The sequence below is a fragment of the Tinamus guttatus genome, unplaced genomic scaffold, assembly GCF_059628265.1.
Source record: "Tinamus guttatus ecotype Peru unplaced genomic scaffold, ASM5962826v1 Tinamus_guttatus_pri_ptg000051l, whole genome shotgun sequence".
In the NCBI taxonomy this organism is placed as follows: Eukaryota; Metazoa; Chordata; class Aves; order Tinamiformes; family Tinamidae; genus Tinamus; species Tinamus guttatus.
In genome coordinates this window covers 1,519,038-1,536,818 of record NW_028288585.1, presented here as the reverse complement: position 1 = coordinate 1,536,818, position 17,781 = coordinate 1,519,038, and the positions used below count along the sequence as shown (strand labels likewise).

At 38.2% G+C, this 17,781-nt stretch overlaps 1 protein-coding gene across 1 annotated transcript in view; it reads left to right on the top strand.

The window, feature by feature from the left end:
• Positions 1-15,773: 15,773 nt before the first annotated feature.
• The window catches only part of COL19A1 (collagen type XIX alpha 1 chain), a 179,007-nt gene continuing 176,999 nt past the window's right edge, over positions 15,774-17,781 (top strand). The window contains exon 1 of the mRNA XM_088539915.1: positions 15,774-15,900. Coding sequence (XP_088396041.1) covers positions 15,807-15,900 — 94 coding nt within the window. The 5' untranslated portion in view covers positions 15,774-15,806. The remainder of the gene's footprint in view (positions 15,901-17,781) is intronic.

Sequence of the window (17,781 nt, the reverse complement as noted above, 5' to 3'; positions counted from 1 at the left end):
ATGCATTTTCTATATGCAAATGATAGTTCTATGCTAACTATTAAGAATGAAAATTGTGTGAACTTCCACAGTAGAAATGTGGTTTTTGAGCAAAAATAAATGTGGTAAGATATTTATTGCGACAAAATTTTCTGTCTGATGTTTTCAGTCAGAATAAGTTTAGATTTTCTACCTTTTTAAAAAAAATATTAGTCAAATCATGAACTGAGGGTTACTGGCTGATCATATTAGATTATCCAAATAGTTCCTCCTGCATATTTTTTCTAAATTATTAGAAATATTTCTCCTCTTTGATGCATATGAAAACTACAACTGTTACAACTGAGGTGTCAACTTGGAAGGAGTATTTTTGGAGATATTTCCAGGATGGACAGAAGAAACCAGACTGGGATGAAGAAGCAAACAGTATTTAGATTCTGAGCTCCTTAATAAAATGTCAAGACTGCTAGTGAGTTTAACTTTCAAAAATGTTAATTTTCAGTGGTAGGCAAAAAGACAAATAATGATAGCAATGAGACGTGAATAAGTAACCAAAAACTGTCATTCCACTCTCAGCTTAAATCCATGTTTTCCCCACTTCATGAACACTGTGAGCTGTTTTGCCTACTTCAGAAAAGGGACCCTGGTATTCGGAGTAGTTTAAAAAATACAATTTTAAACATGGGTATCTTTACTTGGGGATACTTCGAATGCTGAAAGTACGAATATGTTAAAAATCAGTTAGAGAAATTCATGGATCCATTTCAAACGTTTAAACTGGGGATATGGATTGCACAGAGGTTCCTGAACAACAAAGAAGTCTAGCAGCTACTTTTATAACATAGGAGACATCTTCTCATATTATTGTGAGGAGTGGGTCTCAGCTGTGACCAGTAAAATAGGCCTTCAGTTTTCTGTTGTTCCAGAATAGCAAAAAGATGGGCTTAATCCTGCTATGTGTAAAGAAAGAGTTGGTGTCTCTTTCTGAAGTTCTCCATGCTGTATATACTCAAAACCTGAATCTTTACTGAAGTCAGCATTTGACCAACTTGGTTGCCTTCTATAATGAGGTTACTAAATTGTGGTTGAAGGGAGAGCAGTGGATGCATCCAAAGGAGCCCAGACGGGCAGGAGAGCTGGGCTTTCAGGAAAGCTGTGGAATTCAGCAGGGAAGATGCAAAATCTGGCACCTGGAAGCCATAAGCCAGCAACAAAGGCCAACAGCACCCTGGGCCACAAAGATGCCAAGGATTCCTTCCTTCCTTCCTGAATGAGCCAGTGATTAATGCCACCCATGAAGCAATTATATTTAGATAGAAAATTTTCAGGGGAACACAAAATAAATCGCTTCTCAGGAACTGCTCAAGAACTGAATAATACAGGACAATAAAATGAAGCAACATGAGAAAGAGGAAGAATAACATGAGATTATAGCTGCGAGCTTTAGCCATTATCATTTAGGCCTTTTGAAGTGTAGCTCTATAGCAGCAGATATATCTATATTTTTGCCTTTGCAGGGGAGCAATTTACTTTCTCCTGTTTCTAACATTTTAAAATATATGTTCTTCAGCTGTTTGTATCATGGATCACTTGATTGTGAACACTCACAGATACAATGAAGCATTTATTTATCTCCTAGGAGAAGAAAGGGAAATCCTGAGGGATTTTCCTGAGGGGAAAAAAAAATGAAACATATGTAGTCAAATGGCTCTTTCTGAGTATATGCAAATTGTCTTGGCAAAGCCAGGCATGCACGTGTAAATAGTGAAGAACAATCTTGGGGTTTTATTCAGTGCTGAATAACATTCAGTGCTGAAGGTTTTGGTGTGTGTAAGATTTATTTTACAAGACCCAAAGGAATGCTAGGGCTTCAAGCTGCTGCTGCTAAGACTTAATGTTCCCTGTCTCTGATGATAGAAACAGCAGAGATGAATAGATAAGTCTTTTTGTTTTTTTTTTTTCTATAATATGGACAAGAATTTAGTTTAACATGCTCTTTCTGTTTCATTTGTTGTTCTTATGAGTAAACCGCCTGTCCCTATGTGTTGCAGCTGGAAATTTAAGTAGGAAAAAAAATCCCCGAAAGGTGATTACAGAAGAGGAGTGGTGAAGAAATTCATAATTTTGTAAGAAGTAATTTTTAATAAGTAAAATTTCATTAATTAGTAAGGAGAGAATGCTGTAGTCTTAGGTGCAGAAGTAAAGTTTAAATGACAAGAGAATTTTCGGTAATTTGACTTTTAGGGGCATTTTCATATTTTACCCACCAGAGGGCTCCCCTATCGTGGTTCTCCAGAATTGTTCCCAGGCCTTATACAGTAAACAGGTTTGCCATAGATTTGAGTAGAAGCCAAATCTTAAAGTCCTCACTTTGAAAAAACTTCTCTAATTTCCTCATAAGTTTTAGTACAGCAAAATTTCAGGGGTTGGTTTATAAAATATGAGTGTCACTCACGTTGTCATTCTTGGCTATGTAAGTATAAATTTTATCTAAATCTGATTTTACATAACCAAAATGGGTTATTCCAAATCTTACTGTCTGTCAAGCTCTGCCACTATCGATGGCATCATTCCTTTCCAAGGCATTCAAGTCCATAATTCAGTGCCATTACCAAAGCTTCCATTTCTGTAGATATTATGAACCAGAGTATATCTAAATCTTGTTTTTTCTTCACTATTGTATATTCATAAACCTTCTCAATTATTGTATGACCAATTCTTGCCTGCAATATTTCTCAATATTTCTCATGTCTACAAATATAGCATTTCTGTTCTTAATTCCTTTGATAAACTTTAATTCAAAAAGAGATCAAACATCTTATTATGTCTGATCATGATGATCTTCTCACCTTCGTTCAGTCTCTGTTGGTGTCTCTATTTGTCTCAGTTTGTTGCTTGAAATACATATGAACCTATTTCATGCTAGTACGATTTGTGCAATCCTGTCCCTGCCTTTTACATATCAGTGTCAGACCTCAGTGTCTCTTCATGGTCCTTCCTTCCGGGAACTATAGTGCTTTCTGTTACCAAATACTCAATTTGTTCAGCAAAATCCTCCCCCTGCCTCTTTCACACAGCCTACTAAAGTGTGGAATATCCTTAAAAAACCAGTATATTAAGCCTTCACTCTTGTGTGCTTTCAAAATACTCTTTATTGCTCATTTCTGGCTTAATATTTTAAATAGCATGACAACAGATAATGGTTATAAGATTGATGATTTCTGAAATTTATTCTACAACTATATTTCTCTTTTATACAAACAGTTAATGCATATTTATGTTAATGTAATTCTCATTTATGTTGTCTCGTTATTTATTTCATAATTTTTGCATCGTGTTTCAATTAGATGATAGTCTCTTGTAGGGAGCTTTTTTTGCTTCCCAACACAAGGTCTTCAATACACTAACGGAATGCATGCCAGTAATTTAATATTTTGTCTAACAAACCAATGAAAAACAGATTCTGCTGATTAAAACCTGAAATCTTTTCTAGCAGTTAGTAAAAAGTGATGCAGATACACTAGAAATATTGAGTTTTTCTATAAAATAGTATAATGGTAAACAGCAAGCGTTCAGCTAAATTACATTTTACATATATTTATTTTGTGTCCATTGTATAAGCACTAACATTGTGCTCATTTTTCAACTTACCATCGTCTTTGTTCAGGTGGTTGAGTATTTGGACAGTATTTGAACCAGCCTTGAAGCCTTCCCCTTGATAGATGGTAAATAATTTGTGGCTTATTCTGTTTGGGTTTTAGTTTTGCTGACTTCACAACCAGGACTCTGTATTTTCCTTTGAAGGCCTCCGTGTGTAAATATAAAGTAGCTCTGTGGGCTCCTTTGTGTACAGAATCAATCCGATCCTACAGGTCTGATGCACTTTCTGGTGTGAGTCTGAATGACATGAATGACTGAAAAGCTAGTTCTTTAAAGTACAAGCTATTACACATTAGGCTGGAAATTAAGGCTTTGCTGAGCAGATTCAAAACTCTTTTCAGTTAGACTTTTCCCATTCCACTTTTCTATTTTTCAAAAAAATAAACCATGTTCTTCCAAGTACTTAGAACATTCCCTGAAATTTGGAAGTTGCTCAGTTGGCTTGCTGCAAAACTATCACATTTCCTTCAGATAAACATCATTAAACTGAGCACAGGGCCTTGCTTCAGCCGACCAGAAATCACTGTGGATAGTTTGCAGCTGACATGGGAATGATTGAATAGTAAATAATTATATGCCCATTTTCATGGGGTGATTTAAAGTGCCCAGTAAAAAAAGTGATGTAGCAAAACCAAATGTGAGGTCAGACTGATAGGAATAAATAATGCAGGACTGCAGTTACTGAATGGAGTGCACTATTTTAGAAAGCCTTAACTCCTAAAGAGAGTTAGGTAATGATGATAGCTTCTTGTGCACTGTGATGCCTAAAAATATTGGTGTAAAAGAAAGCAATACTAAGAAGCAGTAATGATGCTGGATTACTACTTTATATGGTATTGATATAACTATGCCATTATGTCTACTTCTGGCATCTGAGCGCTCAGCCTTCTAGTCACTGTCAGTGAGCAGGAAGGATTCCAGAAAAAAAAAAAAGAAAAATAAAGAAAGTTTTGTAGTGAAAAACAAACAAAACAAAAGCCCTCAATTTATCTATCTTTGCTATTTGGGAGAAGAGTTGGTGATACATGGAAATAAAGTCTTCTGATACCGTAAAGATATTTAATCTAACAGATAAAGGCATATCATAATCCAATGCCTGAAGCCTAAAACTAGAAAAAAATAAGAAAGAAGTGAGGTATATAGCAAAATGAATAAATACGGTTAACCACCGCAACTCTTAGCTTAACTCTTAGATGTCGTGGAACTCTATAATGTTATATATTTAAAACTAGATTAGATATCTTTCTCGAAGAGGAGGTATATCTCACCTACAAATTATGAATCTGTCAGAATTGAAATTTTATGATCCACATTATGAAAGAAATAATGAAAAATATTTGTGACAGGTAGTAAGCTATCAGGAGGGAATGAGACTCTAAGACAGGACCCTGTGGAGGGAGAAGCTTTGGAAGCAGTTTGGCACACCCAGCTGGAGAAGCTTCATCATGGAAACATTGGGATTGGAGAAAGACACAGACAAGCCTGAAGTTAGAGTCAAGGGAGGCTTTTTGCAGCAGACAAAAGATCCAAGCCCAAGCCCAAGCCCAAAAGATCCAAGCTTCAGTGATGACAGCTAAGACAAGACTCTTTTGAGGAGACCCAGAAGACTGTGAAACCTAACGCTTAGTGCTGCTAGACTACCAGGAGAATGGGAGGAGAGAGATGTATCCTTCAGCGACACAGAGGGCTGTGAGTAGACCCGTTTTCAAATCTTTTTATTTGCAAACGTTTGTTTTTATCTGTAATAGAGCTGATTTCTTTTTTCTATTTAAGAAGTTATTTGTTATAAGTTCTGTAACGTCTACTTTTAGATAAGAGGAGTTCTTTATCAATTCCAGAAAAACGTGCAAGCAACCCCACAGCAATAAAGTGACCAACTTGTGATCAGAGATTGTAGCGTTATAAATGTACGGGTGATAACATAACCACATTAAGAGCCTGCTGAAACATAGGCCAGGGGTTTCCTCTCATCAATGTGCATTTTCATAGTTTTTTAGCTCTCTTTTGGTAACAACTGAACTGAGTGTTGTGTAATCTGTAAAAATTAGATACATCCCTAGTGGTCTGACTGGAGCTTCCAGACAGGACCTCCAGCAATCGGGAAAGTAAGGAATCTACACACTGTAACGGCTAGAAAGGGATTTAAAAAAAAAAAAAAAGCAAAACAGAGGAAGGAACCTCAACCATACTAAAAAGCATACTACATTAACTTCATCATACTGTTACTGACTTCATCATAATCCAGACAAAAAGCTCAAAAAAGCTTAGCCTCTTCATTATACTTTTTTGGTTTCTGTATTACAAGATTTTGTACCTTCCTTGTTATTGTTCAAGTCATGTTATTACCACTAAAAATAGCTTGGGAGCCGCAAAAGCCTTTCTGGCAAACACTAACATTCTGGCATGTTTATTTCTCAGTATCTCTCCTCTGAGGATCTCAGGAAGTGTTGGTAATACTTGCTCTTCAGAGTGAAAACCTGGCTTCGTGAAGCCTCCACTGCTCCTAGTTTATGGCAAAAACAACAACTTAATAGGGATCATAGAAACCAGGTGTGAAATTCTGGCCCAACTGAAGTTTATAGCAAAGCATAGAGTGACTTCAGCAAAGCCAGAATTTCACTCTAAATAAAAGATACTATGAGTACTTCCTGTGACCTGCAAAAAGGAAAAATTTTATTTTTTTACTCCTACAAAGTATCTAATTCTATTTTGCTCATTTGTTACAGTGCAGTTTGTACAGCAGTGGTCTCCTACAGATTATAGAAGACAGGATGGGCATGTGTTAAGAAAGAAAATGTGAAAACAGGAGGCAAGGTGGTTAATAGAAACAGTATTGTTTCTGTTCCTGTATTATTAAGTTTCTTTGGGGAGAAATGGTAAGAAAAAGAATGGTGAAGTTTAATTTATAATTAACCTCTCAACTTCAGGGACATTAAGTTGGATATTGAGTTAATGAAGTTATTCTGCAAGTTTTTTGGTGGTATTGTTTTGGTAGAGAGGGGAGGGGTTTTGGATTTAATTCTTTCTTGAATTGTGGTTTTCTTGTTCTTCTCGATGTTGATAGGTTTTCAGTTAATTGCTGTTAGAAGTACTTGTGTCAAAGTTAGAAAGTTTTTTTTTTAATAACAAACTTGATAGCTTTACAGAATTAAAGTTAAATACTACTGAAAGGGGGGGAAAATTATGTCTTGACTGTGTATTTATGAGACATCAAAAGCATGTCCATGTTTGTATGATAAAAGTAAGATTAAGTCCTTAATTTGATATGATACATAGTCTTTATTACATGTCCATGTTATAATTAGCCACATAGTGATATGTCACTGTAATCTCATTGTACTGTTACAATAAGATGCTTATGAGGCTCTAAAATGGATGAGACCTAGAACAGATTTGTATCGCATTACAGTCTATACCCGAGAAGATTAAGTGCATGTGATTTAATCAACATTAGGTATTAGTTGTTTACACAGACAGTCAGAGAGACACAGCAGAGTCCAAAACAATCCATTTAGCCACTCTGTGTTGAATAACATCCTAGTGTCTTAACTTGAGCTTCTATTTTTTTCATGATATTTTATTGCCTCACCTCCTGACTTTATCACACTTACAAATAGTTCAAAAAAGATATGTAAATCATTACATAAATTAGATGTTTTATTTCTTAGGTATTTTAGCATATATTACATAGTAATATTAGGTATCATTAAGTATTTAAATACTAGATATTTAAATATTGTAAATGTCTTCTTAGCGGGTAGCAAAGAAGAAGCTGTGAGACTAATTAAAAAAAAAGTGCACATAGGTGAGCCCTGGCAGCCTCCCATAAGCTAAATATTCAAAAATCTTTTCCTTCTCCTGCCCTTTTTCCTTGCCCGAGGTTTCCTTGTCCTGACAGCTTGCTGGTTTGCTCCAGGCTGTCATCATATGTGTGATTAGAGCTTGGTGAACCAACTTCTGACATGGAGGTAAATCCCAGATAGTGAAGATGCAGCATTACCACTAGGTCTCTCTACTCCCTGGGGCTCTCTGGGATGGGAGTAGAGAACTCTTTTTCTATTAATTTGAAAATCCTTCGCTCAACACCCTAAGCAATTGCAGGAGTGGAAAACACCCACTAAAAATGCCACCTAAAATTCTACCAGATTCAAGGCATAGTTGAGGATTTATTCAAAAAAGGTATATACGGCTTTACGGTATGGAGTACAACATCAGTTCGTGTTAATCAAACTGTTGAGAACAGCCACTCTGAATGTAAATAGGAAAGTTTTAGACAGATACAACGGAAGATTCTCAATTAATCATTATCCATTTCCAGTGCTTGTGGAATCTTCCCTTAAGTCTTTGGTACACAGACTTTAATTTAATAAATCAATATCCTTCATATTTTTAAAGTCAGTCAAGTTTCTTTTGTGAACCACTTACATAACTATAAAAATGTGTTATAGTAGTTTAGGTCATTCTCTAGCAATTTTTAGGCATACATAGAATGTAAATATTTCTAAGTAGATAAGACTATCTTCATACCAAAGCTGTACTAGTCTTACCAAACAAGTTTAAATAAACAGGTGTTTAAATTAAAACAGCTAAATAGATTTGGAAACCTCAGATTCTGTAAAACCTTTAGCCAAGGAAATATTCCAAATCTCATATTTGTAGTCTGATCAGTATGTATAAGCACCTCCAGGGAGAATGTAGGGAGAATGGGGCCAAACTCTTCTCAGTGGTGGCCAGCGACAGGACAAGCGGTAATGGGTACAAGTTGAAACACAGGAAGTTCCACCTCCATGTGAAGATGAACCTCTTTGCTGTGAGGGTGACAGAGCCCTGGAACAGGCTGCCCAGAGAGGTTGTGGAGTCTCCTTCTCTGGAGATCTTCCAAACCCGCCTGGATGCCACCCTGTGCCACGTGCTCTGGGTGTCCCTGCTGGAGCAGGGGGTTTGGACTTAGATGATCTCTAGAGGTCCCTTCTAACCTCAAACATTCTGGGATTCTGTGAATTTCAGGCATGTGCTCAGTACAGACAGCTTCTCTCTCAACGCATTGGGAACATACCTACAGCCATTTTCTCTATGGTAAATGTATAGAACAATGTTTCTCATAAAGAACCCTGAGATGCACTCAAAGGCCTGCGAGTTTTATTTATGAGGAGAGCTCAGTGCCAGGGAAGCCTCTGAGGAAGGCTTGCTAGTTCAAGCATTCATAACTAGGTTAGTTTAAATTGGTGTTCAAACAGTCTGATACCAAGAAATACTTCTGCAGTGAAGATATACCCTCTGAAAGGACAATTGCTGACTGTTACTATCCTGTGTGCCAGTGTGTCTTCTACTATGGCTAGTTATAAAACGTGTATTGTTATATCTTACGGTTAGAGTAGGTTTTTTATATATCCAACTTTTCTTCTTCAGCTTCAGCCTTTCTTCTAAATTTATTCTCCAGGAGTCAAATCCTGTGTAGAAGAAAATTTTAGTTCCCTCAAAATCAACGAAGCATCTGTAACATAAGAACTGTTCCTTACATAAATAAGTTTTCTATTGAAAGTTCTGGGAGATGGAACAATATTGCACTAGGAAGAATGAATTCAGTGTTGCTGATGCATATGTAAGAAGTCAGTCTTAATGCAGGTCATTATATTTGTTCCTAGGCTTGACCTTGTAAGCTTGATATATAAGCCAAAATTGATTCCCAAATAAGTTTGAAGACACATCAAGCTATAATTAGTTGTATTGAAAAGATTCGGGTGAACATATTTTTATATTTTTGTTATCTTACTGATGTGTAATGTACATGAGTGAAACCTAAGTATATATTCTTCTTTGAAGACAGAGTAATAGCATCTCATCAATGTACTCCCCTTCAAAAGAATAGAAATAATAAAATTTATCAAAGTAATTTGGATAAAAAAACTAAAATATATAATTAATTATTATATATTAATACATAATTAAAATATATTATTAAACATAACAAAATAATTATATCTTCAGTCTTTGGCCTTACGTTCATCTTCCTAGCATAATTAAATTCTTTCTTTGCTACATATCTATATCAGATACTACTACTCTAATAATTATGGATTTTATTTGCTCAGTTAGTTATGGACACTAAATACACCTAAATAATTTTGCATGTGAAAACACTCACTCACCGAATGGTTGCAGGATCCTACTTCATGTTGTTACAGCATAGTTATTTCCATCACTAATGTTGAGTCAATGACTAATTGGCAAGATTAAGTTAGGTACTCAGTTAAAACTATTAACAAGTTATATATGGGTTCCTCTTATATTGCTTCCAGGAAAGAGAAGAATCACAACTGTTGCTAGCTATTCCATCTTCAGCAAAGTGGCACGTTCATGTTAAATTGCTTGGCCTTGCTCCAAAATCAAATTAATCCATGGTGTCCAATCCACATTTGAAGTGCCAAAAATAAACAATTTAAAGGTTGATGCCAATGTTAGGCTCAATGCAGTGTACGGCTGTTTTCTTTAAGAACTTTCTATTTATTTATAATGCTGTCTCTGTAGGAGATAATGTTTCATTTTGCATTCCTAATAAATAGTAAAATGTATTTGAATTACACTACCCAGGGACCCAAATAGTCTTGCCTACACTGCAGACAGTCTGTGATATATTCTTTTTCCTTTCAGTTGTTGTTTGCTATTAGTGCCCCCATTCTCCAGCTCCCCAAAGTAGGCATATATGAAGGATAACTGAAGATATTAACTAGCAATGTATTTATTGCTATTGTACATCATTTTAGAGAACAGGCAACAGCTAGATTTTTTTTGTGGGTATGTACTTGTATCTCGCTTCTAGCTACAGCCTTTAGATATTATTAAACTCAGAGTTCTTTTGCATCTCAGACTGTGATGAGTTAATTCTAGCCAGATATCAAATTGGCAGAAATATGCATAACTGTTAACTTAAAGGTATAATATTGCTTAAATCCTGAGAATATTTATTCCTAGATGAAAGACGAATAAATAACATTTATGAATGCAGAGATATGGATTAAGTAAGCACTTACTTTTGAATTTACTGTGCCCGTTTATTTAGCAATAAATATGAATAAAATACTTACAATGTTATTTTTTCATTTTTATGTTGCTTTACTATATTGAAATTGGACATTAAAATAACATAATGGTAAATAGCTCTGCGTACAATCAAGGTCTTGGATATGTTAATATGACTGTAGCTACCATATTGATAAAATTGATGATTGCATTTACCAATTGTTAATATTGCACAAGAATATTTATAGCACTTATTTTCTAAAAAAAAAAAAAAGAAGAAATTGAAAGTACCATTTATAATTGGACCTAAAAGCATTGTACTTACCATTATAGCATTCGGCATTTAAATAAAACTTGGAGCAAACTATCCAGATAGGAAGGACACAACAGCAGGAGACAGTAACTAATAGTGAGAATAATGAGACATATCAGTTATAATTTAAAATGGACTTTTAACTGGCAGTCTTGGGCTACCTATGCTTTGACGTCCTAAATTTTACCATGTAAGTGCAAAGCCTCTGCACTGCCTGACAAGACAGAGTCTTGTCTCTGTCTAAAAGTTACCTTTTAAGTCTACAAGGCTAAAACAATTCAGAACATTTGTAGAACTTAAACATAGTTGATACCTTTCCTTTGCTTTTCAACTGCCTTTTTATAATAATTTGCATTATAGCAATTTTAGATTAATGTATTTCAGCCCTTTACAAGTGTTTTCAGCCTGTGCCAAGGATTTTCCATTTTTCCATTTCTTTGCATGGTTCATGAAACAGTAGGACATGCAGTGGCAGTATAGTTATATACATGTATAAGGTTATCCATAGGAATATGAAGTGCATCTTTAACAGATTAAGGACATACCCACTTCAGCAGTATTATTCTTCATATTGTTTCTGTAATCATATTTGGACAATACGAATGTCATGCCATGGTCTACAATTTCAGCATTTTTCACAAGTTCAAATAATTCCACTGAATTTCTGTACTAATGTGTTAAGTAGTAGCATGTGCACAGAAATATTGTTGTTTCCCAAGCAATCATGAGTACTTTGCAAATATACAATACAGTTGTTGACATGTTTTCAACGAGTAAATATTAAGAATGCCATGTATTTACTTACTAATGGATTTACTTTGAAATATATATTCATTTCAAAAAATGTGAAACATCTTCCATGTTAGACTCTCATGGCCCTTAACGTTTCACAATTCAACTCCACATTTTGGAGATCGAGATTATCAGTGCCATCATGCATGTAAATAATCCCTTTTTATATACTTTCTGATCAAGTTTCTTCATTTCAGTGACATCTTTACACCATTACATCAGTGTCAAAATTTCTATTGACTTCAGCAAGGGTAGGAGCCCACCTATTTTGTGCAAGTTCCCTCACAGTTCAGTCGAGTGTGTTTAGTGAGAAGCATTTATAGTGTAATTCTTTCAGTGGCATGCACTTCCCAAACAGCCAATCTTGCAAAGGGCGGAAGGGATCATCTGACAAGAAGCGATGCCACATAAGGGCTCGAACTTCAGGGTTTACTTAAAGACTAGAAATATTAGGCTCTATTTTGAAATATTTCAAACTGAAATAATGTGGTAAGGGCAGCTTCGAATTAATATAATTCTAGCAAGCTGGTTTTTCAGACATTTTTTGTGCTACTTTAATAGAGTTTCGTCAGAGCTTAGTTTTCATTCCTGTGTATGTGTTGTCGTAACCAACGCTGATGTTACAAATAGGGTATAAGGAAATGAAGACTAATCTGTCAGCACTAAACAGACTAAAAAACAGTGGATTGTGCTGCTTGGCTTTTTTTGACATCTCATACTACCAAGAAAAAACAATTAGTGTTGCTTAGAGAAAAAAAATAGAAAAAAAATAGCAAAAAAAAATAGTAAGTTTATTTTTCCCTGAATTCTATCTCTTTTTTTTCCCATATTTCTTGCCTATAGTTGCAGTTGTACTAAGGGCTGCTCAGCAGAGCAGCTCCCCTCTGACGCAGGAAGCAGCCCGTGCGTTCCACAGGTTTCAAACTTCTTCATTTCTCTCTCTTTTGCTTCTTGGCATATTGACTCTGGCTCTCACTTGGATCCAGATCTAATCTGATTTTCTGTATATGAGTGAGAGTTTTAGCTAAGCTGTGGGATAGCTGGAAAACTGTTCCTACAAAGGTAAGATAGGATATTGCCTCTTTGCTGCTGGTGTTTCAGCTCACGTCGTCTCATCAGCTTTTCCTGAGCTTCCTGAAGGAGAAGGAGGAGAAGAGGACTGAACATAGACGATTAGTGGAGTGTGTTAATAATTCCTCACAGGGAGACTTGAGTGCAGGAGAATTGAATTTTTAAGCTGTTCATGATGCAAAGAAATGTTGCCAGTTGTGACTTAGGTTTTCCTCATTTGCCACTGTTTCTGTCACTAGTCATTCAGGATCATATTCACTAGGATGACCAGTATTAGTCCGTACAAGGACAGTATCTATTGCCCGGGTCCTCAAATGATATAAATCACTGCACTGATTTATGTGAACTGGCATAATCCCATTTAGTTAAAATTCCGGTTTAGCATACAGGAAGGCTATATATTCACTGGGGAACATTGTAGTAATTTCTAATTATTCTATTTATTGCTCTCATAATGAGGTGGAATGCTATGATATTTAGAAATACTCAGATATTTAGGGTATGTGAAATAAAGCAGAAGAGAAGGAATTTAAGAATTTACAGTTTGAAAGAGCAATGGGAAACTCTTTATTTTTTTTCCAAATCAATAATGATAATGCCTTTCACCAGGAGCAGAGCTTTTACAAAGGGTCTTTCAACTGAGGATCTCAAAACTCTTTTTGAAACATTGCAGTAGGGCTCAACACAGAAGCCTTTATCAAGTGAATGGTCTCAAGGCAAAGGAAGTGCCTGGGTGATTTGTCAGCTGTCGGACTGGGATCCCGAGCCTCACCCCATGAGGTAGGGAAGCTTTATTTCTATATTGTACAGAATGGGAAGGAGAAGCCTAAGAGGAGGGTGACTTGCCCAAAACGACACCACAAGTCTGTGGCAGAGCTGTGAGTTAAACCAACACCCTAACAGACACATGGCTAGGCTGCAATTCATCTTGTGATTCTAAGTTAGGAAAACCAGCAATAATTGGGAAATTGAAAATCGAAAAGATCATCATGTCTGTGCATGCGATTTGTTGGTTATCCTGTTAACTTGCCTTGGCTGAAATGAGAAAACACTGCTCAGAATCTGCTGGGGTCAAAGTGAAAAGGAAATCCTATGGTTTTCCTGATCTTAAGATACCAGTTGAGCTAAATTCATGTTAAGCTAGTAAATTTTCACATAAGCACACTCATCATGAGTCACTGTAACTTATTTTTTATTTTTTTTTCTTCCTATCGCAACAGTTCTACTAAGAAAAATACAGAATGTGTCTTCGATATACACACAAGTGAGTTACACTTAACTAAAACCCTATTCTACCTCCTGTCTATGTTTTTAGTGATTTTATTTTTCTCTGTCCTTCCCTCCTCTGGTTTACATGGGTAAAATACAACACAGAAAGCTGCCACAAGCACGCTTGGAGAAACCTGCCGAAAGTGGAGTTTCGCATATTCAGATGTGACTTAGTGGCAGTGCTAAGTGTCAGCGTTTCGGCATAGGCAGATGACACTGCAGTGCAAGAACATTCTGGTTTGTGAATGATAGATTTTAAAAGGCATAATAAATGTCAATCATCTGCTGCGCTTTGCAGCATGAGTGCCATAAATAGGTGCACTCTCTTATTTCCTTGGGTGGTTGATTTTTAAATTGATGATAACGTATCTAAAATTGATTGTATGTGCTTACACTTCAGTGTTAAAAGCCCGTTGCTGCTCGTGTGCTAATGCACCTCGCCGCTTCCTCGCAGCTGGGAAGCGGACGCTCGTTCCCTCGTGCGCGGGTGCTCGGGCAGTGGTGTTTGTGGAGCTGTTTCGGGGGGAAGCAGCACTTCCCACGCCGTTACGGGCCGGGGCTGCGCTCGGTGGCTGTGCAGGACCGGCGCCGCGCTCGCCGCTTGCCCGTGCTCGCCGAGTGGGAGGGTCACGCAGCGCGAGACTAATAAGGACAGAGCTGCGTGCGCGGCTCCCACTCCGGAGCTCGCTCGGCGACTCCGCGGCGCTCGGCCGCGCTGCGCACGCGTCTGCGGAGCTGCTGCGGGACACGCGCGCGCCGGAGCCCCAGGTGAGCAGCGCCCTGGCACGCGGGTCTCCCCCGAGCGCGCGCTCCTGCTCGCGCGTGTGCCTTTTCTCCCTGCGCTTGCCGCTAAGTTTATTTCGGGTTTTGCCGGTGTTAACTGTATCCGGTAGGAACATAACGTCCACGGTAACCTTTTAATGCACAGCGATCAGTCCTTGCTAGACGCGTGTGCCCACACGTGCGTGTGACTCTAGATCTGCGCTAACACGCGCTGGCACGGCGCTTGCAAGCAGCGTTATTCACTGAACGCGCGCACGTGTTTGCGTTTGATACCGTGCCTCCTGATCTGCATTTTCCCGGCTGGAAGCCTTTGGGAAGGGGCGAAAGCGCCGGGACGGCGGCCGGGCTCCGCGCAGGTGGCTGCGCTGCTCCGCGCACCTGGCAGCGCCGCCCCGCGCCGGCGCCAGGGGGCCCCCGCGCAAGGTGCGCGCCCTCCTCCTCTTCCTCCTCTTCCTCCTCCTCCTCCTCCTCCTCCTCCTCGTCGTGCCCCGGCGCCGGGAAGCGGGCGCGGCGCCGCCTGTGGCATCACGCGGTGAAGCGCCTGCATCTAAGGTCGAAAATCTCGGAGGAAAACAAAAATAATTTCAGTCTTTGCTAATGGAATGGCGATTTCGTGGCTTTATTACTAACATTGTTGAGTTAATGTTTCTGAAACTGTGATTCACGACCTTAGTAACAGGCTAAGGGGAGATACTTGTCATTCATTTCCAAGTTCATGGGAGTCTATGTTTTAGCTCTTTAAAACAGATAAATGATACATGTCGGAATGATGTGTATTACATACCAACTAGTGATTTATCCTCTTTCTTTACAGTTGCATTCTTTACTATGGTTTTATGATAGTGAGAAGATGTGTTCTCACTGTGAATATTCTCAGTTTCAGATTTGCGGCTGGCTGTTCACATGAGTCCAGGGGGAGATGAAGTACCTTGGATCCGGCATAGTTGGGCTTTGTATGGCAGTCTTCCTCCTCCTCCCTGTTTCTGCTCCTGTGGCTGTCACTGACCACACAGGTACTTCTGGAGTCTTTGCTTTTCCTCATCACAGGCCAAGGGCACAAACCTTGGTACTGAGAATTAAAAAAGATGGTATGTGGAAAACAAATGAATAGTAAAAACAGGTGCAGTTGCACAGACCAGTGGTTTTACCTCTGCGTTTGAAGCAGTTTCAAGACAGCTTTTCTCTTTCCTGTACTTGGAAGATGAACATTTGGAAGCAGTTGTGGCTTCTGGGAGCTTTACTTTTTGCTTTCTAAAATTACCATTTAAAAAAAAGGGCCGGGGAAGAAGAAGATTCTATATTGAGGCTTGCAAAATATTTATGAACAAGATCTCATGGCTTAATTGGAGGTGATTGCTGCTCACATTGACATAAATAACCTAACGCATAGGGCAACCTAGCCTAAGCTAAATTCGCAAAGTAAATTAGACGTTTCACCAATGTAGAGTAAGACAGAATCTTGTACCTAAGAAGAAGAAGGCTTAGTTACTCACTTTCTGTAAATTTACCGCGATTTCTGTATTTCCTTCTTAGTGTTAACTCATGTTAACTCATTTGCATGCTTCAAACAATAGTCTCTTTCCCTGGCTCCTGCTCTATTACCCGTTTGGTGGCCTTTACCTTGACCATCCTGACTGCAGTAAATCCTCTGTAACATCAGTTACATCCCTTTTCTGGAAGTGCTGGGTGTGTATCTTGGCTTTCTAGAATTTTTGGTATTTTCCTACAATAGCTAGCAAAGTGAACTTATTTTTTTCTTTCATTTAAGTAGAAATAGAAAGTATTTGTTTTTTCTTTTTTTAAAAAAACAAAAATTAGCAATGTTCATCTTTGAGAAACCTGATGGCACATAATGGAAGTGATGGGTACACAATACCTTGACAACTCAGCAATATTTCTGAAACTCAAGCCCAAGAAATATTTTAAATCAGTGACTAACGTAACAATCCTTTCATTCCTGGAAAATAAATAGTAATATTTAATAAATATTAATTGTAATGTGCGAGCTTCCAGGGTAGCAGTAATGCTCTGTGGAGCATCTCAGTTTAAGTCAAAGACCTTTTTGCCTTTACTCTCCGGGTAGCAAAGCTAAGTGCTCCAGACATGAATTATTCTTGACCCCTGGGAGGGAGGGAGCCTTTACATAACAGCTCTGCAGTCGTTCTCCTCAGCTGTCTGAGGGGCAGCCTCGTCTTATTTGTCCTTCCTCGCTGGAAGATTGCAAAAGGGAAGTTTTAAAGGCCAGAAGAGCATGTCTGCACAAAGTTCCCTAATAACACAAATCTATCATTTGAATAAACTTAAAACAAAATGCCAGGAAGTATTCTTCTCCTTCTTTTGCTGTCTAATGAAACGCTATCTTAGTAAAAGGTAAACCAGGCATAGAAAATGTGACAGGTAGAGTAAACTGTGAGCAAGCAGTATCTCTGCGTTGTACATTATGTTTTGTTAGAAGTTTGTAGCTGGGCAGCAGGGAGAGAGGTTGCTGTTTTCTTTAACCTGGTTGCTACAAATGGATCCAATTTGGGTCAAATGGAACCGCTGGGAGGAAGAGGAGAAGTTGAAGCCCTTTGGAAAATAATTGAGGGTGTGAGACAGGGAGAAACTGCTGCAGAATGGGGTGGCAGGGACGGATGGTGAGGAAGAGCATGGAGATTGCTGGCAGCAATGAGAAGCCCTGCTTACAGCAGGGAATAGACTCAGGACGTAGCTTCAAAGCAAAAGGAGGGAAAAAAAGAGATTTTTTTTTTTTTTCCCTAGAGACTGAAGGGGTAGCTGCCACCCCCCCCCACCAAAAAAAGAAAAAATGCAGGTTATTGACCAGGAGGCAGGAGCCAAGAAAGAACCTATCCTACAAATGTGCAAGCATTTGGGGTGCGTTTGCAAGCATTTTT